Source organism: Camellia sinensis, unplaced genomic scaffold (assembly GCF_055761805.1).
Source record: "Camellia sinensis isolate YWXY unplaced genomic scaffold, ASM5576180v1 Unanchor3, whole genome shotgun sequence".
Taxonomy (NCBI): domain Eukaryota; kingdom Viridiplantae; phylum Streptophyta; class Magnoliopsida; order Ericales; family Theaceae; genus Camellia; species Camellia sinensis.
Window position 1 is genome coordinate 11710269 of NW_028129178.1, and position 21032 is coordinate 11731300.

Below are 21032 nucleotides of genomic sequence, written 5' to 3' on the forward strand. Positions count from 1 at the left end.
GATAGGAGCCTCTTCATATTTGTAAAACAACAAAAGGTGAAAAAGGTGCTGCTTCTGCGTATTGTTCCTAACCCATACAAGGCAAAAGAAATGGGATCACTGATATATAACACAGAACAAGAACAAAATCTTTGCGTTCACCAAAACATTATACTGATTTCTTCAGCTTTTACCCCAAAACTCTCGATGAAGTGTAACCACACAAATATTCTTAGTGCTTCTTCTTACGCTGTGTTTGGTTGGGGAATTTGAGAAAGGAAATGGAAAGGAAAATGGAAATGAAAGGAAAAGGAGAAAGAATTAATAGAATTCCAAATCCCAACTATGTTTGGTTGTGTTGGTTATAAAATAGAATTGATGTCCTAAAAGGTATCCTATTTCTTTATTTATTTCTCACCCCCTTTCTTTACCCATATATTTTTTATTATAACCAAACATAAATATGATTACATTTCTCATTCCTTTTCTAAATCCCACCTCAAAAACTCCAACCAAACACAGCATTAGTGCTTCTCAGAAGAAATAAACACACCCACATGGACATTCATCTAAGTGGCCAAGACCGATTGCAGATGACGAAATTGCCAGCAACAAAAAACTGGCTTTACAGTTGTTCATAGCTCTATACAAATAAACGGTAATTTGATTTCAATATATTCATCTTTTGATAAAATTTTATGGGCAAAAAAGAAAAAGAAAAAAAATAAGTTCTCACTCTCTCCTCTGTATGCCTAATTACCAGTCAATCCGGTAAAGTGCTTCTTCAAGGCCCGGTCTTTCCTGTAATGATTTCTTCCCCCTCCTCCTCCCCTCCTCCCTCTACCCCTAGAATTCCCACGTCCCCCAACCTCGGTGACATCAGTCTCACCTTCCTGCTCCTCATTTGATTCTGTCAGCCTCTTAACCGCACCCAAAGGAAGGTTACCACCACGTCCAAGACCATGGATTAATTCTCTCTGGGCTTGATTAACTAGTGTCGCTTCATCGTAATTCGAAACTGCAACTGAATCTGCCACTTTGTAGCTGTAGTTCTTACCATCCTTGACAAAGAACTGAGGCTTCTTTCGTGAGTTCCATTTAGAATTAGCAGCACTTGGAGCAGAACTTCCAGCATCTGTCTCCCATGATTTTCCCCGATTTGAATTTATTTTCTCTCCCAGTATCTCAGTTTCCTCCACCCCTGAATCAGCAACACTGAGACCTAAATCATCAAAAGAGTCATCATACTCATCTTCATACTCGAGTTGGAGTTGCGATATTAGGCCAGCAGTCTTTGCCAAAACCTTTTCATCTCTGGAATCTAGGGCTGCAGAATCAGATGAGGTGACTTTAGACTTCCTGACAAATCTCCCAACTGAAGACGACGATGATGACAATGATGGGCCCACAGTTCGTCGATCCGTGATTGTAGGTGCCACATTGGTAGAGGGTGGGGGGGGCATAGGTTCGAATAGTTTCCCTTTCCCTTTATCGTTGCTGCTCACAGAAGTGGACTTGGGAGGTGGAATAGTTTCTAGTGACGGGTCCAGTGACTGTAAATCTTCATGGAGGGTTCCTTCCAAAATCCTCTGGATCACCTCTTCTGGATTCTGGTTATAGACTTCAAGACAAGCAGATAAGAAGCCCCTGCCATAGTCGGGGAAAAGGTCTCTTATTTGACTAATTTTGGACTCGACAATTGCAGTGTCTTCATCCACCTGCAACTTCTTGTTTGTCAGAGAGGTTGGTACATGAGGTATCTCCTTAGTATTGGCTTCCAAAGGATGCTTCGTGATTCCAGAAAGATATTGGAATTGTTCATCATCCATTAAAACCCATCCTGCATGATAACATTGGAAGTAATGATTTCACAAGCAAGGATTGATTCAAAAGATAAGTTTGCAAAATAATAACGAGCATATAGCGTACAAGAATGAACATTCAATAATCTGTGTGATGGTTCTCTCCAAGACATACTCTATTATACAGTAGTTGTTCTCTAAAAGGTCAAACAATCCCCAAGCATATTGAATAATCACAATCAGTTTTGTAGCAAATTGTACATGCTTAGCGCATGTTACATAAAAATACTCATTTTTTTATATGCATGATGCGGAATGCTTTAATAAATACTAAAAAAGTTCTGACAACTTGGTAAACGTTATGTCCGTACAGAAAGCCCCGAAGCTTTCATATCAAATTAGCAAATGTTTTATGAGATAATCATACCAGTCTTAGCAAGAATAGCAGGTATAAGCATATAGTTTTCCATGCTGCCCAGATAAACAAACAAAAAAATATGATGATTGGCCACTTTTTTCCATGATACAGTAAATATATTCACATAACTACATACCACTTTCTCAAGCCATTGACAAAAACACCATCAACTTTAGAGGAGGGAATTTGTTTATGTAGTGTTTTGCAGCATAAGATATTTGTGTACCTCCTCTCCTCGTCTGTATAATTTTTTACCTCAAGTTGATGCATTTATATCCTGAATCAGTTGCTTCCCTGACGGAGGACATATTAGGAAACTAAAGCTGAAGGCTGCCTACAATATGAATTATGGTGGGTTTCGGATATGGAAAGCATTGAAAAAAGCTTGACATTTAGCTTGTTTTTATAAGCCGGATTGCAAGATTCTGGAATTAGTCGTAGCAATTCACTGGACAGTCATCGTTTAGGAGTTTTCAGGTGTTAATTCAAAGGTTAGAGTTTTGGGAGTGACGAATAAACTTTTTTAATGCAATAGTAACCCAAGAATAATAACTTAGTTGGTTTCCTACATAGAGCTCCTTAGAAATAACTCCATAAGATAAAGTTGCTCAGAGCATAACACAAAGCCTTTAAAACTCAACTCTAATGAAATAGTAACCCAAGATTCGTGGAAGAAGAATCTTAGTTTCCTACTTAGAGCTCCTTAGAAGTAACTCTACAATATAAAGTTGCAAAAAATATCACAGAAAGCCTCTAAAACTCAACTCTAAGGTGAGGTTGCATAAAGCATCAATTAAAGCCTCCGAACTCAACTCTACGTAATAGAAGAATTAAGGCCTTGTTTGGTTTGTATTTGAGAAACATGTTTTGAGATAAAAAGTACGAAAATTTGTTTGGTTTGATTTTTTTTCAAAAGATGTTTTGAAAAATTATTTTAAGAGAGAGTTTTGGAAAAAGTGATTGATTTGATGTGTATAAGAGAAAGATTTGTTTGGAAAATTTGTAAACCAAACAAGTTTTGGAAAAAAAAATTGAAAAAATTTGTTTGGTTTGATTACTTTTGAAAACTTATTTGCAGAGAATTTTTCTCAAAATTTTTTGAGAAACACAAGCCAAACAAGGCCTAAATATTTCTGCTAGTTCCGCTAATTATTCTGTTTTTTTTTTTTTTTTTGTGTGTGTGTGTGCGCGCGCGCGCGGAAGATCTCTTCTTCTCTTTGTACATTCTCGCTTTTCTTTATAATTAATAAAAGACAAATTACACTAACCTCCACTGAGGTTTTGAGAAAATATGACATATCTCATAGTTTTGGCATAACTACATTGGGCTCTCTTATGATTTTAATTCACATAACACTTGGCCCCTATTTCATTAATAACTCATTGGTTATTCAAATGAAAAAATGATGTTATCATCTCTTTCACACTGAAATATATATTTTTCTTTATTTATCCTTCTGTTTTCACACTATTTGCATTAGTTTTGGTCTACGTTACACGGACTCGGGTGCGGATATCAGATGTGGGTGCGTATCTAGGGATCGGACACTTCAAAACTAAAAATTGACGATATGTGGATATGAAGATGAGTTAAAAAAAAAGCTAAGAAATAATAGATTCTATTAAAAAAATAAATAACAAATAAAAATTATATTAGGCATAAAATAAATTGTATTACATATATAATTTAATATGGTATATTATATAAAATAAATTATATTAAAAAGGAGAGAGAGAGAGAGAGAAGAAAACAGAGCGGAGAGACGAAGACATCGAAAGTAAGGGAGGATAGAGAAGAAGAGAACAATCAAGAGTGAAAGAAAAGAGAGACGAAGAGAATGATCGAGAGAGACGAAGAGAGAGATGACAGATCAAGAGATAGAGAACAAAGTCGAGTGAGAGAAAGAGAGGGAGATCGAAGAAGATGAAAATCGCACCTAAGATGAAGATCGAAGCCCTAATCTCCATTTTCATAGTCCTAATTGCAGGTATGCCATTTTTCTTCTTCATATGCCGTATCCACTTTCTCCATGTCGTATCCCGGCCGGATTCCATACCCGTACCCATGTTGTGACGGGTCGTGTCGTGTCGTGTTGTGTCGTGTCGGCATGAGTACTTCGTCAAAATTGAGGAGTCCATGTAACATGGTTCCTTTAACCTTACTAAAAGAAAGATTGGTGTAATTATGCCAAAATGACGAAGGTAATTGTATTTTCTCCCATCCTCAAGGAGGATTAATGTAATTTACACATTAATTATTAATAAATCCTCTTTGTTGCTGAAAAAATTATAACTTGGGGATAATAAAACTTTGATTTTGATTATTCTAGATCAAATAAAAATTACATATACCCCAAAACGTAACTTGAGTCCATAAGATGGCGTATGAATAAACACTAAAAGCCATGTCCAATAAATTGTAAAATTACCAAAAGACCCCAGACACCTGAACCATGATTATAAATATAACCATCAACAATCTAACACATAAAATACAGGGAAAAAAACTTCAATTCAACCAAAATAAGTTAATAAAATATCTAGAGCACGCTCCGTGTGAAATTTTAGATTATCCTCTTATCCCCTTTACATGCTTGCCAATCATTCCAAATAGTCATCATTAACAAACTTTTGAGAAAGGCCAAGTGAACAGCAGCCCAAAAAATTCAAAATATATGAATATTGGATCTATCCATGAAAACAAAACACAAATAAAACTTCAATACAAATAATTCAATAGAATAACTGTTCTTGACATTGTTCAAAAACCTAGTTCAATTATGCTTACAGAATGAAGAAAAAAATGGTATTACCTGCCTATGTCATTTGTTACCATGCTTCCACTTCTTCAACTTTAATTTTAAATATTTTACAAAATATAGAAAAATAAAGAATCCAAAGGCTTAGGCCTTTTGAAGCAAGAAGTGGAATACATTGCCTAAACCTTTTGTCTTTTTAAATTTTAAGTACTCTTCACACTCACTGTCTCAGCACTTAACACACCAATAAGAAGAAAAAAGTATTACTGTGTTGGTAGAGTAACTAGAGTTGAGCAAAATCTCTTCAAAACCAGCTTTTTTTAATAAGAATACATACCTGTACTCTGCAAAAACTCAACTCTCTCCATTATCTTGTGCTTTTTTTCAACATTTTGGAAAAATGTTGCCCAGCTCCAGCCCTCTTGAGCATATGAATATCCTCCACTGATTTCCCTAAAAGTCTGAACCAAAATGTCTGCCCTTATGACAGGATCCTCCACTTTTGCTGGGAACATCTTCGTGACAACTGGAAGGGGGAAGCTGCCTTCAAACACTTCATCACTAAGATAGCAAACATCTAGTAAATTCCAACCAAATTTCACTATCCTCATTGATAACATCTTCAAACTCAGAGTGATATTAGAAAGCATATCACCATTTGTTCCCTGAAGTCCATCTTCTCCTGTAGTAAAGATAATTCGAAATCCCCTCTGTAAAGATGGGAGCAATGAATCATGTAATCTTGCTAGGGTACTGAGCAATTCCTCATTTCCAAAACTGCATTTACAAAAGATTTAGTTGGATAGTGCTTCACAAGCAATTCAAAGTGCTGATAAAATGGAAAGGAATTGGACTTATAATTAAAGATATTGACAAGTTAGCTTGGTATTGTCTAATATGTATAGTTGTCTACATTCAGAATAAAACACAACCATAACAACTGGAAAATGTAAACATAAATAGCTTCAGAACCCTCGTTTCCCACTTTTTCACATTATTGACTGAGACAACCCGGATAACTAATCTTCACATCCCATCTTATGCATTTTCTGTGTCCTTGCATATAAAGATGTGGAGAACTTTCCATTTTACCTAGTACCATAATGTCGCTAAGATGTGCTCATGTGCACTTGTTGCTTATGCTATTTCACATTACATTATAAATCTATTCCCCACCCCCACCTCTTTCTTGTTTCAGAATACAGAAAATTATCCAACCTTGAGCATACCAAGAATTAGTGATGCCACCCATTTACATAGCTACAAAACAAAGGAAAACACCAAACTCCTATTAAAAGACCCTGTGCACTCCTTACAACTCAAATGGTTCAATGAAGTCCAAAAATTGTTCCATGTTAGGATTCTCCCTCCCCAAGGTTCAACTACTTCGTTACATAGACTCTCCTAAATAAGTGAAGTACTCATGCTGGACACTTTACACAGGTAAAGGTATGAGATGTGTCCAGCATGTGTAGTTGGACATTTACCCAAATGTTTAGAATATCCCCCAAAAAAAGGCTCTATGTCACCTTGTAAACACCATTTAATTCCAAAAAATAAAAGAATATTAAGAAATATAATTATTTTGCTATGTACCTATGTCAATAGACTAAAAAACACAAACACTTCTAAGAAGATGCATGTCCATATCCAACACCAACACTCATTGGATAGTTCCCAACATGTATCAAACACATATCCAAACGTGTCATATTATTTTTAAAAATTTTAGACTCAAACATGCTTCAAACATTTAGGGACATGCATGAAATAAATTATAAACAAAATAATTTAGAGGTCTGCTATCGAAATCTTTCAATTCACAATTCAATTCATGATTCGATTTGCATTTTTTGCAAAATCGATACGAATCTATGGATGAATCTATTTTGGAAGTGAATCTCTAATGAATCGCACGATTCACAATCGATTCACGATTCGATACACTTTTTACGATTCACGCAATTCTTAAAACTATCGTGTCCAACATATTTTCAACTCCTTTTTTCTCCATTTTTTTAGTAAAAATGAGATAATGTAACTTCTAATAGCGTTTATTGCCAGAATAACCAATATATACGATTTTTTGTTATTTTAGTAATTATGATCATTGAGTTTTTAATAAGATCCAATCAGATTCAATCAAACACAACGGGTGTGTTTGGTTTATGTTTCGAGATAAATTTTTAAAAAATATTTTGGGAAAAGAGTTTAGAAATTTTTTTGGTTTGTTTGGTTGTATATTTTAAAAATAGTTTTGGAGTTTGAGATGATTTGATGTTTTGTTGTACTTCAGTAGATGTAAGTAAGAGAAAAAGTGATTGAGAATGAGAGGAAGAGAGAAAAAGTGATTGATTGATGTGTAGGAGAAAAAAAAGTGATTTTGAAAAAAAAATTCAAATAATTTGAACCAAACAAAATTTTGAAATTTTTTTTCAAAAATTATATCTTGAGATACAAACTAAACAAGCCCAACATGTTTTTCTTCTCATTTTTTTCCTTTAAAAAACAAAATCATAATATATCTTCTTCTAAAGATGTTTAAGATTAAAGAAACTTACACAATGAATTATCTATTGTTTTTTTATTAAATTAAATATAGTTAAATATTACATGGGTGATGTCAGTTATACCTTTTAAAATATTTTAGACTTTAAAATAAAAGATCCTAAATATTTTTTCTTATTATTTGGTCATTGTTACTTAGAAAAGTATGTATGCTTATTGTCCACATATCAATATCATTGTTAAATTATTGTTACTTTAAAAATTGAAAGTTTATCTTTGTTTACTTTCTTTATTAAGAATGGTTGATAAGAAATATTTAAAAAAGACAAAAAAGTAAAATGATGATCTTACATAGGAACCGTTGTTAATTTCTTACCTATTAAACTATGTGATCATCATTCAAAACAACATTTTCATTGATTTAAGTCTAAATATTTCATATTCATAAGATATATTTAACATCCAAGTGTGTAGATATATTTTTCTAAATAATTTAGAAAAAATGACTGAATCTTTACGATTCACGATTTGATTCGATTCGATTCACGATTCGGTACGATGCCATTTCGATTCATAATTCGAATCCCGATTTGACAACTATAATTTAGAGGATACAATGATGAAAGAAAATTAAGATAAATATATATCTATTGATCTCTCTCCTTTAAACTTCAGGATTAGTGTTTGTTGCATTTTGAATATTCATAGATATGACATATAATAAACATATAAAACTACATATTTTGTATGCATGCTTCATGTGTCATGTTGTGGGTCCTTGTTGTGTCCATGCTTCTTAGTCCTTTGACATGAGTAGAGATGGCAATTTAAACCCAGTCCGACCCCCCGACCCCGATTAACACGGGGATTTCTCAAAAAATACCCCCAACGGGCCGGAGACGGTGATAAGTTGTTCCACCCCGGCCCCAGCCCTGTTCCCCGTCCCGATTCTGCCCCGCCTCCCTCTCCTCTCTCACTCACCAACCCACTATATATAATATATACTCTTCTCTCTCTCTCTTATCACAGATCTAATCTAACAAAACTCCTCTCATCTCTCATTTCAAATCTCTCTCTCTCATCTCAGATCCCCTCTTCCTCCGCCGCTCTCTGTCTCTCGTCTCTACGCCGCCGTGGCCGCACTCCGCCGCTTGATACCAGCAGCGCAACCAGTCTCCATCTTCTCTCCTCTCTCAACCGATTGAGACCTCTCTTCTCTCCCTGTGTCTATGTGTGTGTGTGATGATGATGGCGACTCAGATCACAGTCTCAGATCTGCAGATGTGTGTGTGTGTGTGTGTGTGTGTGTGTGTGTGTGATGATGATGATGAGGGGTTCTGTACCTCAGCTGGCCGAAGATTGGTTATGAGGATGATGAGGGGTTCTGTCATGAAGGTGTGTGTGTGTGTGTGTGTGTGTGTGTGTGTGTGTGTGTGTGTGTGAGATGATGATGATGAGGGGTTCTGTAACTCAGCTTTGTAACTCAGTCACTGTCGGGAATGTTTCGGGGTCGGGGAAACCCGATCCCCGTTAGGGGACAGGGGTGGGGGGAGTGAGGGGTTCCCCGTCGGGGATCGGGGGCAGGGATGGGGGGTTCCATACTTTCGGGGATTGGGGACAGGGAGGGTAATCCCCGGCCCCGCCCCGTTGCCATTCCTAGACATGAGAATAACATGAATTTGAATTTGATGCTTAAACACATTAACACCCATACCTAAGTCCATGTAACATAGACCAATATACAAAATGACCAAAAACGAACTCTTCAACCTATGCAAAGGTTGTTTTACACCCTTACGTGTCCTCATATGACATTCTCACCCCAAAAAAATCCACATTATGCATGGGGGAACCAACAATTAAGCTTTCCTCTGACATTTTCCATTGATCCCCCTCTCCAACAATGCAAAGCATCTACCAATACTCTGAATTTCCTAGGCATCCCAAAAATCACCAAAATCAATTCCCACAACTCCCTCATGACCTCAGTGAATCAGAAAATGGGACACATATTCCCCACCTTCCTTGCATAAGCAACACCAATTAACAAGGTAATATGTTACTGTGTTCTGACAGTATCGGCATAGCTACATTATCTTAAATAGACACAGCCTATCTAGAAAAAGAACCATCCAAAAAGACCTAATAGGTTACTGTGTTCATCCTCAAATTGATCATTGACTCATTGAACCGGTTACATTACAAAAACTAAAGCCATTATTTTATATTCATTCATTAGAATGATCGTTGAGTTGTATTTTATAATAGGTACCCATAATGCTCCTCAGATGTGCATTTGTGGTTGTTTCTGATGTTTGAAATTTTTGGAATTTTCATATACCAGCCAATTGTTCAATATCAAGCAAGGCAAGAATAACCAATTTCATAGGAGCCTGCCAATACCATGGCCAAAATTTATAAACCATGCAACAAGTAGAAGGTTCCGCTTCAAGATTTCTCAGTTCATAAATTAACATGTTTCTGAGGGTATGGCTACATGATCTCAAATAGTAACCAACAGATCTAGTAAACAACCCATTCATGAAAACCAAATGGCTTACCTTTCATTCATTAGATTAATCATCGACTCAATGAATCCAATAAATATGTTACAAAAACTAAACCCAAAACCGTGGATGATTGCATATCAATTCATATGGTAAAAACAAGTTTTAAATATCTGTCGTTAAGTAGTGGGACTTTAGCTTTATGATACTATTATTCACTCAGTTATCGACCGATATATGACCATATCACCAATACAATACATACCCCGTTATTTAAAAACCAGCTCCATTCTTAAGAGATAAATGTCAAATTTCCATCATAAGTTCGATACCTCATTTCAACAGGGCATGAGAAAAAGACGGCTGCAGGCTTGTATGCACTTACAAAAGCATCCATGGATACAATAGCATCATTTATGAAGTCCATTACCTGGGGAGAAAACCAGAAAAGTTCATAATCACTGAAATATAAGGTCATGCATCTGTACTAAAAAGTAAGAGAAAGAGGTGAAGAGACACTTTGTTTGCTCTGGAGATTATTTCCAAACAAAATTCTTCTTTCAGTGGCTTGCATAATTAAAGAAAAATAATTTTTGCCTGCATGGTGCCTGTATAAGAAATTTATGTTTAATACTAATTTAGAGAAACTTTTTCCTCCAATATTTTAGTGTAATCATTTGAAACTAGTCTCTAGGACAAAAAAAAAGGGTTTAGACCATAGAACAATCATGTTATGTAGTTTCTCCAAGGAAATAATCTCCACCGCAACAAACAAACAGGGACCAAAAAAATTATTTATGCATGAGCTATAACCTCCAAATAGTCTGCACAAAGCTGACTGGATCCATGATCTTCATGGCCATGAGAAGAAAATAGAACCTGTATAAAAATCCAGGGAAGAAATTTCTAGAATGATTTACAGATGTATGAACTCTTTAGTTGTAATGCAGCTCTTTGGAGAAGGCCAAAGAAGAAACTTAAGCAAAGATAGAACATCAAAATAAGCTAATAAATTCTGAAACATATATGTAGGGTAAATACAATAATACTACTCTCAAATTCCCACTTATATTCTATTATTCGCTGTTTGCAAACTTCAGCTTACACAGGGACACAATGATCTCAACATTATGTTACATGGACTCGAGTGTGTGTGTCAGGTCTAGGTATGTCTCAAAGCATCACATTTATCTAATCCTTCAATTTAAGGACATGAGTACACAACTAAACATTCATATTGTGTTCAATAAAAACTTAATTTATTTTCTAACATTGAATAGTACCTTTATGTAACATAAGAGCGTTTAACAATGCTACTTTACTCATATTGAAGCAACCATGCAATAGACAACATTGTTAGGGTAGTACATGTACAATACCAGAAACTTCAATTAATTGACATGCTTTTGGGTATATGCCAAAATCAAACATGGTAGACATATTAATACCTAGCCATCAATGTGTCCAGCACAGGTACTTCAAACACATTGAAGAATCCATGTAACATGGTCCAGAAAGGAGTTAAACTTCCTAAAAGATCTGACTATGGATAGGCAAAAGAACACAAAAATAAATTCAATAGCCTTAAAGGTCATCAAAAAAAAGAGTACGAAGGTAATGTAGGTGCTATTTTCTATTCAGTAAGTGCATAAACTGTACTCTCCTTCAGAAATCCCACTAGTAATCAAATTCATCCCAAACAACTTTTGACCTCCTCATTAAACCAAATTTTACACATCCGAATCCCTATTTACATAAAATTCACCATCACAAGACATGTTTTTTTTCACTTAACACAGTTGACACTTTGTCATATATTTTCATAGCCTTTCAGCACCTGAGATACCTAGGATGATTTCATCATCAAATCCACAAGAAGATAGGTTTTGATGAAAAATGTAGTTAACGACCGCTCAAAAATTAGTAATTGAGCTACTTAAGATCTCGATACAGAAGTTCATCAAAGACATAAATCACATGGATAAAAAAAAAAAAAAAGAATAAAATGATAGGGCATCATTCAATGAGATAAAGATATAGGTAGAAGTAATATGCAGAAAATAGACCCCAATCCAGTGAGAAAAAAGGTAATAGAATACCAAATTCCACCTTGAACTTGCAAGGGGGATAAAAGTGGCCTCCAAATTTTTTTATTTTTATTTTTTAAAGAGTTTCAAACCAAAATCCAACTCTGACGTTCTAGACAAATATACCATCTCTGGATCTCCCCAATAAAATCACTAAAGCCGCTCGAAAAAATACCAACTTAGAATTTGACAAGCATATCACATACTTGATGAGAATTTAAAATGCCAAAATATTCATATTTTAGGTATTCAAAATCTTCATCCAAAAACATTTTGGCCATACATACTATGAATTCAGATGAAAACCAAATCAACTAATGATTTTTAACTAGAAATGTCAAGTCAATAGCATACACTAAACAAAACCGTGGGTGAGTCAGACAAAAATCTAAACTCAACATTCAGATTTCAGAGACATAATACTGATATAAATCTAAAACACCAGCTATACCAAAAAAAAAAAAAAAAAAAAAAAAAAAAAAAAAAAAAGATTCATTCCATGATCAGTAAGACAAAAAGTTCATTGCGAAAGTATACCTCTAGAGACGCACTGCAACGTTGATGCATTGTATGGACAATTTTCAGGAAATGCGACAATGCAGCAATAAAACTATCATGGATACTAGGCTGGGCCTTCAAAGCATTCACAACCTGCAAAACATACAACATGTGAGAGAGAGAGAGAGAGAGAGAGAGGGGGGGGGGGGGGATCTTTGCACCCACAATTGGATTCAAAGTTTAAAACAATCCAAACTCCAAAGTAGCTGCTACACAGAGCAGGAGCAACAGCGGAAATTGGCACTACATCAGTTGACAAAATGTTGTGTTTCCTCCCAACAAGCCTGATCGATCAAGAAGTGAGAGCCTTCAAACAAACCAACAACAAAATTTAAGGTTTTGTTTGGAACTTGGATTTGTGGAGGGGGGAAAAATAAATATAAGTTAATTTCTTTTTCTTTTTTCCTTCCACAAGTCCAAGATCTAAACACAACATAAAATGCTCCATATCAAGGTAGTATGGTGTTAGCACCATCCTAGCACCATGATGTGGCATAAAACATGCAATAACTCGTCGTCAGGAATTCAAAGGGGTATCTAGAGTCTCCATAAGAATAAGAAATGATAAGGAATGCATGCATTGTTCAGAAAATGCCAATTGGCCATAGGGATGGAACGGTTGAAGTAAATGAATTCAAGAAGGATGTCTCTATGTTTGTGCCGCATCATGTTCATATCCGTACTTTTTAGGTAGGTAGTTATCGTACTAAGGATAAGGGAAGGAGGATCAGAAATGACAAGGAATGCATGCATTGTTGAGAAAAGGCCAATTGCCCAAAAGGATGGAAAAATTGAAGTAAATGAATTCAAGAAGGATGTCGATGTGTCTATGTTTGTGTCGTGTTCATGTTCGTATCCATACTTCTTCGGTAGTTAGTTATTGTACTAAGGATATGGAAAGAGCAAGGACAAAACAGAACATATGGCATACCATCAAACCAAATGTCATCCTTGCTTTGAAACAAATATAGCTTTAATAAAGCCAGATTTTAGAATAAGTTTATGCAGGTGATCCAAAATAGTTGGGATGAAACTCGATTAAACTCTGTTAGCGAAGGCATCATAAGGATGTGATTTTGAAGAGCCAAGATTTTGTTAATTTATGTTAGCGATGGCATTGTGATTTTAAAGAACCATTGATCAAGTAACTGTAGGAGGCATTTGTTTCATTTTTGAAAACAGTTTTCTGTTATTGTTTTAAAAAATCAAATCAAAAACTTGTTTTTTGTTTTATGAACTATCCACTTTAGCACCTTCTGGTATGGTCCGATAGCACTTTACCCCCTATGTTTTAAAAATAGCCACATACCTCCCATATGGTTTTGGACCTAAGAAGCACGGACACGGACACGTGACACGACACGGATACGTGGACACGTAAATTTTCAAAAAATGTAGCATACGACACATTAGGGACACGTTCAAAACATGTATTTTTATTATATGTATATTTTTAAATATTTAATTTGTATTCTATATCAAATATTTAATTTTACCAAATTTATCAACTTTAGGTATGCTATTTTAGTAAAAAAAATTAAAAATTATAATTTTTTTTGAAAAAAATAGTATCCTCAGCATGTCCCAACTTGTCCGCAGCGTGCCTAAAGTGTTCCAACGTGTCCAACTCTTTCCAGCATGTCTAACACGTGTCCGGAGCGTGTCCGACACCTATACGCGACCTCCGGAGAGGTGTCCGTGCTTCATAATTTTGGACTAAATTGCTTGTTACATTTTCCGTCCAAATAGGTAGAAATTGGGCAACACACAAAAGTTCAGAGTAGGATAAAAAATTCTATCAAAATCAAATTTGAATATGTAAAAGACCAAATTATCCTTCATTTCATATTCGTCCTTCAAAACTTAACAAAAACCCTAACCCTACCCTCCCACCACCACCCACTCCAACCTCTTCCACCACTAGCTCTCTACCACCACATGCCACTGCTCCTTGCCTTTCCCACCTCCCCATCCCTCCCTATACTCCCTCGCCAATGCCTCCCTCCTTGCGATTACAACAACTCAATCCAACGCTTCGGAACAGGCACACAAACATGGTAGAGCAGCTTTAGCCTTTCCTTACACGTTAATTTGTTGTTCTGGGTATAATTTGTGTCCTTCAATCTATCTCATTAGTCTCTTGTAATGTCCTGAAGGTTAGGATTCAAATCCTAACAATTTGCAATCTTAATATATACATATATATATATATATATATATTTATGTAGTATATATAAATGTGCATGCATATGAACTTGCTACCAAGTTCATATATATATATATATATATGAAAAAATTTATCGTTTAATTGTTATTAAATTAGTAATTACGTTAAAATTTAGTAATTAGGTTAAAAATTAAGAAAATCAAATTTCTTAATTGCTATTTGATTTAGAAATTTTCTTTTTAATTTTTTTATTTTACAAAAATAATGAGATGTAGACAAAGAGAACAAAGGGTATAATCATCTACTACACTTAGTGAGCTAGAATATGGCCAAGGCAAGCCCTTCATTATTATTAGTAAGATGGGGCAGAGGGATAAGCCTAGAGACGAGAGAAAAGAATGGCAAGCAAATGCTAATCAAGTTAGTGTTGCAATGCAATCCAAAACCACATGAGAGGTATGTGGTTATTTTTAAAACCCAGAGGGTAAAGTTCTCCAAGCCTATACCACATGAGGGGTAAAACTGATTTTACCCTCTTTGTTTTTTCAGAACACCCCATTTTTAAGGGAAACAACCTTACATTGTTTTCTAAATTATCAAAAACTACTTTTAAACGAAAATAAAAAAAAAATATGAAACAAGGTCATTTTTTAACTTCTTATATAAAAGAAAATCCAACAAAGCGGAGCGCAACACTGGGCATATGAAGTATGACCTTCTCAATATTTTTGTTTTCAAAAACAACCACGGTTTTCAAACAAGATAGAGAATGCTAATAAAGCATCTATTAGCTCTATTATCAACTCTAAGGGATGCAAGAGATGTCCTATTTTCACCGCCAAACAATATCAATAAAGTTGAATCATCATCTTGTGGATGACATATATTTGGCTTGTCATCTACTGTTAGCACCTTGATATTTGGGAGCTGACGGCTTAACACTTGGTGGCACCATGCGCCTATGTTAGGCTTGGACCGCGCCATGAGGGAGGCATGCCAATACAACAAGGTGGGCTGTGGTGGCACCCAACCCTTGGCCAAAGTATGGGCAACATGGCACGTGCATGGCAAAAATATGACCTTAATGCTATGCTGCAGCATACATGGGGGTTTGACACAATCAGATGGCATGATAGCAAGGCGTGGTGCACAATTTGGTTAATTAGCAAGGCAGTTAGGCTTGACCAAGACCAACAAATGGCACTCCGGGCTCTATTTGGCTAGTGACTTGAGAAATAAGGGAGCAGTTGGTGACAGTTATTTCTGTTTGTTTCAAATCTGTGTTAACCCATTGGCAGTTGGGGGTATCAACTGCCATGGCAGGTGGCATGTGTCCCTTATGTTTTGTAGCTTGTTTGAATTTCAAATGTTCTGATTGTAGCCTATATATATAGGCATGGCCATGCAAACTCGAATTCATCAAGCGTTTGAGAGTTTGGCATTTGGCTTTCCTTTGTAATTGTTGGTGCAATAATCAAGGTGGGTTTTCTCGTAATTTTTGTCTTGCTTATCTTGTATGTTTGACGAAATTTAATTTGTGTGTGTGAGTTGCATACATTGTCTGTGTTGCTTATCTTGTATGCTTGATGAAATTTAATCTGTGTGTGAGTTGCATACATTGTCTGAGACCAAGTGTTGGGACTTAGTGCCATTGCAGGAAAATTTTTATATATTAGTCCTGTGACATCTACCGTGGTGGACTTGACATAGGGTTCACCAATTAACTAATTGTGAGGCCAATTCATTCCCATGAAGAGAGGCATGATGACAAAGTAAACACCTCCCAAGGTGGGCAAAAGCTTGAAACTTAATGTCATAATTGTCTAGCAAAGTTTTCTTCTGTAACCTTTTAAAAATCTTCTAAGGATTTATTATCCCTCTGCCAACTTCTCTTTTCTAATAGATAATCTCATTGGTTGCCAAGAAATAAATAAACAAACTCCAAGAATATATATTTAACTTAAGGTCAAGCATTGTTACAATTTACGAAGCTTCCAACTTTCTGCTCAATAGGGGCAAAATAGGATTTAGATAACAAAAAAAAAGATGATAGATTTAACAATCTCAACTCAAAAAGAGCATTGCTTAAAATACCTAATCATTTACAATTACAAATAAGGTAGAAATGTGCATGTTTACCAATGATCTGGTCAAATCTTCATTTTCATGACCATATATAGCACATATATCCAACAACTTAGGCATGTCAAGTAACTTCTTTTCCTGCAAGAGGGCTACATGTGGAATTTGTTAATAGTGTCTTGATAATAAAGATGAATATCATAACAAGAACAAAATTTCATGTTTTCATAGTTTCAATGATCATAATTTTCCTAGGCAATGTAAGATGATAATTACTGGCTAAAATTTAAAATTTAAAGTAAATAATAAATGAGTAGGATAACAAAATGTGCCAAAATGAAAAATGAAAGAACAAACAACAAACTTGAGAGTTTTTATGGAATGATCAAATAATATTTGATTTTCGCATCTAATCTGATGACTAATGTTGATATTGAACACAAATTGGAAACAATAAATGCTCCACCCTAGACATTACCGTAAAATTTGGCATATTTATGAAGACAACATCATATTCTCAAAATCTGATACATATGAATAAGATGGGGACATAAAATCGTGCACATTTATGAAGACGACATCATATTCTCAAAAGCCAATGCACATGAATAACATGGGAACATAAAAATATGATAAGAAATGTTCGTAGACAGTATTAATCGTCTGCATTCAACTCTTGAATCTAAATTTGAAAATATGCAGTCACTAAAAAGAAAGACACAGATTTGTCATAAAGAAGTATAAATAAACCATATTCAAGCTATTTGCATTAGGTTGCACCATGGTTCTAAATAATAGTATCAGAATACGTATCAATATCTATGATGCGGTCATATATTGGTTGACATTGGACATATGAGCTGATATATCAGTGAATAACAGTATCGTAAGTCCAAAAGCCCGTTACATATTGGCTAACACGATACATTAAAATAAATAAAACCAATATTTAAAACCCTAGGTTGCACTAATACAGTTATGACCAACATCCAGTACACCTCAGTCTTCCAACCAGGTTTAAACTTCCGAAGTTAAATTCCTAAGAGTGTCACTTAGAAGTTCCTTAATTATGCAGAAGGCATAGTGAAAGAAGACAACACACCTGTGTGGTCGTTTGGACTGAGACTATCAGCAGCCCTAGCACCAGGATCTCGATTGGAAGATCTGCAACAGGAGATTCCAAATCATGAACAACTGAAGGAGTGGCACAACTGCAGGGAAAAAAAAAAAAAATTGCAAAACATTGATACACTGAGAAACTAAAAGTTACTGGTGAAACTTACATGCGGTATAAGACCATGAAAAGACGCCTGCTGAGCTCAAATTCCCCTACAATGACCCCTGCAACTATTCCTTTTACTCCACGATATGGAAAATCATACCACCTACTCCTAAACTGTAGGAAGCTCTCCAAAAAGTTGTGCAAGGAATGATCGCTTGCCACTAAGAAGCACCAGAAGAACAAGGATAAGTATAACAAGAACGAAAGCATCGGCATAAATAAAGATAATTATTAGGGGGACTTACGTGTAATTCCTAGTAGGTGGACTTATTATCAAATAGGTCTTATGATAATAATGGCATTTTTCATCAAACATTATTAAAATACGTCACTAACTGTTAATTTTTAGCGATAGTTTGAAAATTGTCACAAAAAAATCACTAATTATAAGTTTTAGTGACAATTTAAAAAAATCGTCGTAAAAAAGGTCACTAATTTTTAACTTTCAGAGACAATTTGAAAAATTTGTCGTAGAAAAATGTCACGAAATGTAAATTTTAGTGACAATTTATAAAAATCATGACCAAAAAAGTCACAAATTGTCAATTTTTAGCAACATATGCAAAAAATTGTCACAAAAAATTATTTTTAGCAACGATTTTACTAGAACTTATTTTCAATAGGACTTGATGGGAATTAAGTCAAACAATTACTACCTATTGGTAGTTTACCCTAATTATTACTAAGAATTTGAAAATAATTTAGTAATTAATCTAAGCGCACTCTTAGCATATCTACAATTTCTTGCTTGTAGGCTTGGTGGCATCCCCATCTCCATCACCATCTCCACAAATGTGCCAATCGTGCCACAATTTCATTCAACACAATGGAAGTGGATGGACAAACAAAACCTCACGTGGGCATGGACACGCAAGCATATATTGTATGCAAAATTTGCTTGGGAGAAGCCCAGTTTAATGCCTCAAATGAAAGCAGGTAGTTCCAATGTCAGTGATATAACAATATTTAGTAATGGGAGGACGGAAGGAACAACCCCCCATGAGAAAGCTGTGTTTGGGATGGAGTTCTAATCATGACTCTACACTCATATTTGAGTGTGGTGTTTGAATACAACTTTCAAAAATTAATTCCACACCTATTTTTGAAAACTCGGTCCAAGCGAAATTTTGAATTTTGAAATTTAGCATATCCGGTCGCCCTCCCGGTAGTCCAGCCGGTTGACCGGAACAGTACTATCTTTTTTTTTTTTGGACAATTGACATCTGTTATTTTTTATATTTTAAATAAAAAATATTTTCAAAATTTTTTAAATTTTTTTTATGAATTTTGAATAGAATTTTGGATTGTGTGCTTAGTTATGAATTGTAAATTTTTTAATCAAATATCATATGTCACATCAAAAATTCTAAATTCAATTCAAAACTTTTTTAAAACTCATATCTAAACAAATTTTCCATACTTAAATCATAATTCCAAAACTTACAAACTCAAAATACAACTTTATTATCAAATAATAATTTTAAAACTCTATCCAACGCTACCTAAACAAAACTAAATTCATTTATGATTACTAGTATTATGTCGAAACACAACAGTGCAATAACACAGATAGGCCATGTTTGATTCACAATACTGAGGTATTAATAATCCTATTAGTAATCCTATCAAATTAGTGTGGTATTCACTATCCACCCCTATCCCATTAGTAATAATCCTACAAATGTTGTTATATTAATTATGCATTGGATTAATAATCCTAAATCAAAAGGTCAAAACAATCACAATCCCATACTTTAATCATTTCAATCAAACATGCCCATAGTGTGCAATTATATGATTCAGAAAAAGAAAAAAGAAAAAAGAAAAAAGAAAAAAGAGAATTAGAAATGGAAAAGGAGTAAATAGAAACACTGACACAAACACTACCTTGTGTCCAGAAATCTCTAGGGCACAATCGGAGCAAGCGAGACAAGTGTGTGTTGAGATGATCGACAACTCGCTGAGACTCGACGGGATCCAATCCGCCTTTGTCAGGGGGGAGACCGGCCGCAACTGCCTCATCTTGGGGCAAGTAATTCACGAAATTGCCACCGGAAACCAAGTTCCTGGTCGATGCATAATCTGATTGTCTGAGAGAATTGGAGAGTGTTGTTGGTTCTGTTTGGGGGGTATTTGAATTGGGCGTATTCGTAGTCCTAGTACTACTCTTTGCTACAAATTTCTTTTGCTGTTGCTGCTGCTGCTTTCCACCATACCTGTTTTGGGCGTAACGATTTGACATTTTAGAGAGAGAGAGAGAGAAGCGTCCGTCTGAGTTTTGATGATGGAACGAGGATTTTGGAAGGGAACTATGGCGCGGCGCCGAGGTAGCGATGAGCGTCGCTGAAATAATTGCAAATCCAGTGACTATTTTGATTGAGGGCGGCTATTAGCACTCTGACCCCTCAATTGCCACTAACCTTTTCTTTTCTTTTTTTTCTTATTTCTTTTTTTTTTTTGTCTGTTTCTTTTCGCTCGAATTACACTAGTAATCCGTTTAGATTTGGTCCTCACATTTAACTTTAAATTTTAAGAGGTTGTTTGGGGTGTTTTAAATAAGTGTATTTCTTGAATTTTTTAAATTAAAAAATTTAAGAAAAAAATATAATTATTTGGGTTAACTTTTTAACTTTTTTCGAAAAAATGTGAATCGTTCAATATGTAGAGCTCGTCGAGTACTACATGCCTATGCAAAATCACGTTGATCGGATATCGATAGCTATCTGATCGGATTAGTTTTCTTTCAACCGTTAACTATAACACCATCCCTTTTTTTTAATACAAAACTGATTTGATCATATAGTTAGCGATATCCGATCAACTAGATGTTTTACAAACATATAGTACTCGATGAGTTCTACATATTGAACGGTTAAGATTATC

The 21032-nt window shown here is 35.1% G+C and overlaps 1 protein-coding gene across 2 annotated transcripts; it reads right to left on the reverse strand.

The window, feature by feature from the left end:
• Positions 1 to 573: 573 nt before the first annotated feature.
• LOC145816165 (uncharacterized) lies at positions 574 to 20653 on the reverse strand. Of its 2 annotated transcripts, none has more exons than XM_082912423.1 (9): positions 20037 to 20653; positions 18151 to 18310; positions 17970 to 18031; positions 16925 to 17019; positions 12598 to 12711; positions 10787 to 10852; positions 10306 to 10403; positions 5296 to 5735; positions 574 to 1819 (listed from the first exon to the last, which is right to left on the reverse strand). In XM_082912423.1, exons 1-9 carry the CDS (start codon positions 20389 to 20391, stop codon positions 732 to 734), a joined length of 2478 nt encoding a protein of 825 aa, XP_082768549.1. In that variant the 5' UTR covers positions 20392 to 20653; the 3' UTR covers positions 574 to 731. The 2 variants fall into 2 exon arrangements, with proteins under 2 accessions (XP_082768549.1, XP_082768548.1); XM_082912422.1 differs by having other exon boundaries at positions 16925 to 17008; positions 17970 to 18078; positions 20037 to 20531.
• Between the last annotated feature and the right edge of the window lie 379 nt (positions 20654 to 21032).

Coding starts and splice junctions, on each gene's coding strand:
- LOC145816165 (XM_082912422.1), bottom strand. CDS start 20,391: ATGTCAAATCGTTACGCCCAAAACAGGTATGGTGGAAAGCAGCAGCAG. Junction 10,853..12,597: donor GTTGCAGTGCGTCTCTAGAG/GTATACTTTCGC, acceptor ATTTTTATACAG/GTTCTATTTTCTTCTCATGG. Junction 5,736..10,305: donor TCATGCCCTGTTGAAATGAG/GTATCGAACTTA, acceptor TTGTAAATGCAG/TTTTGGAAATGAGGAATTGC.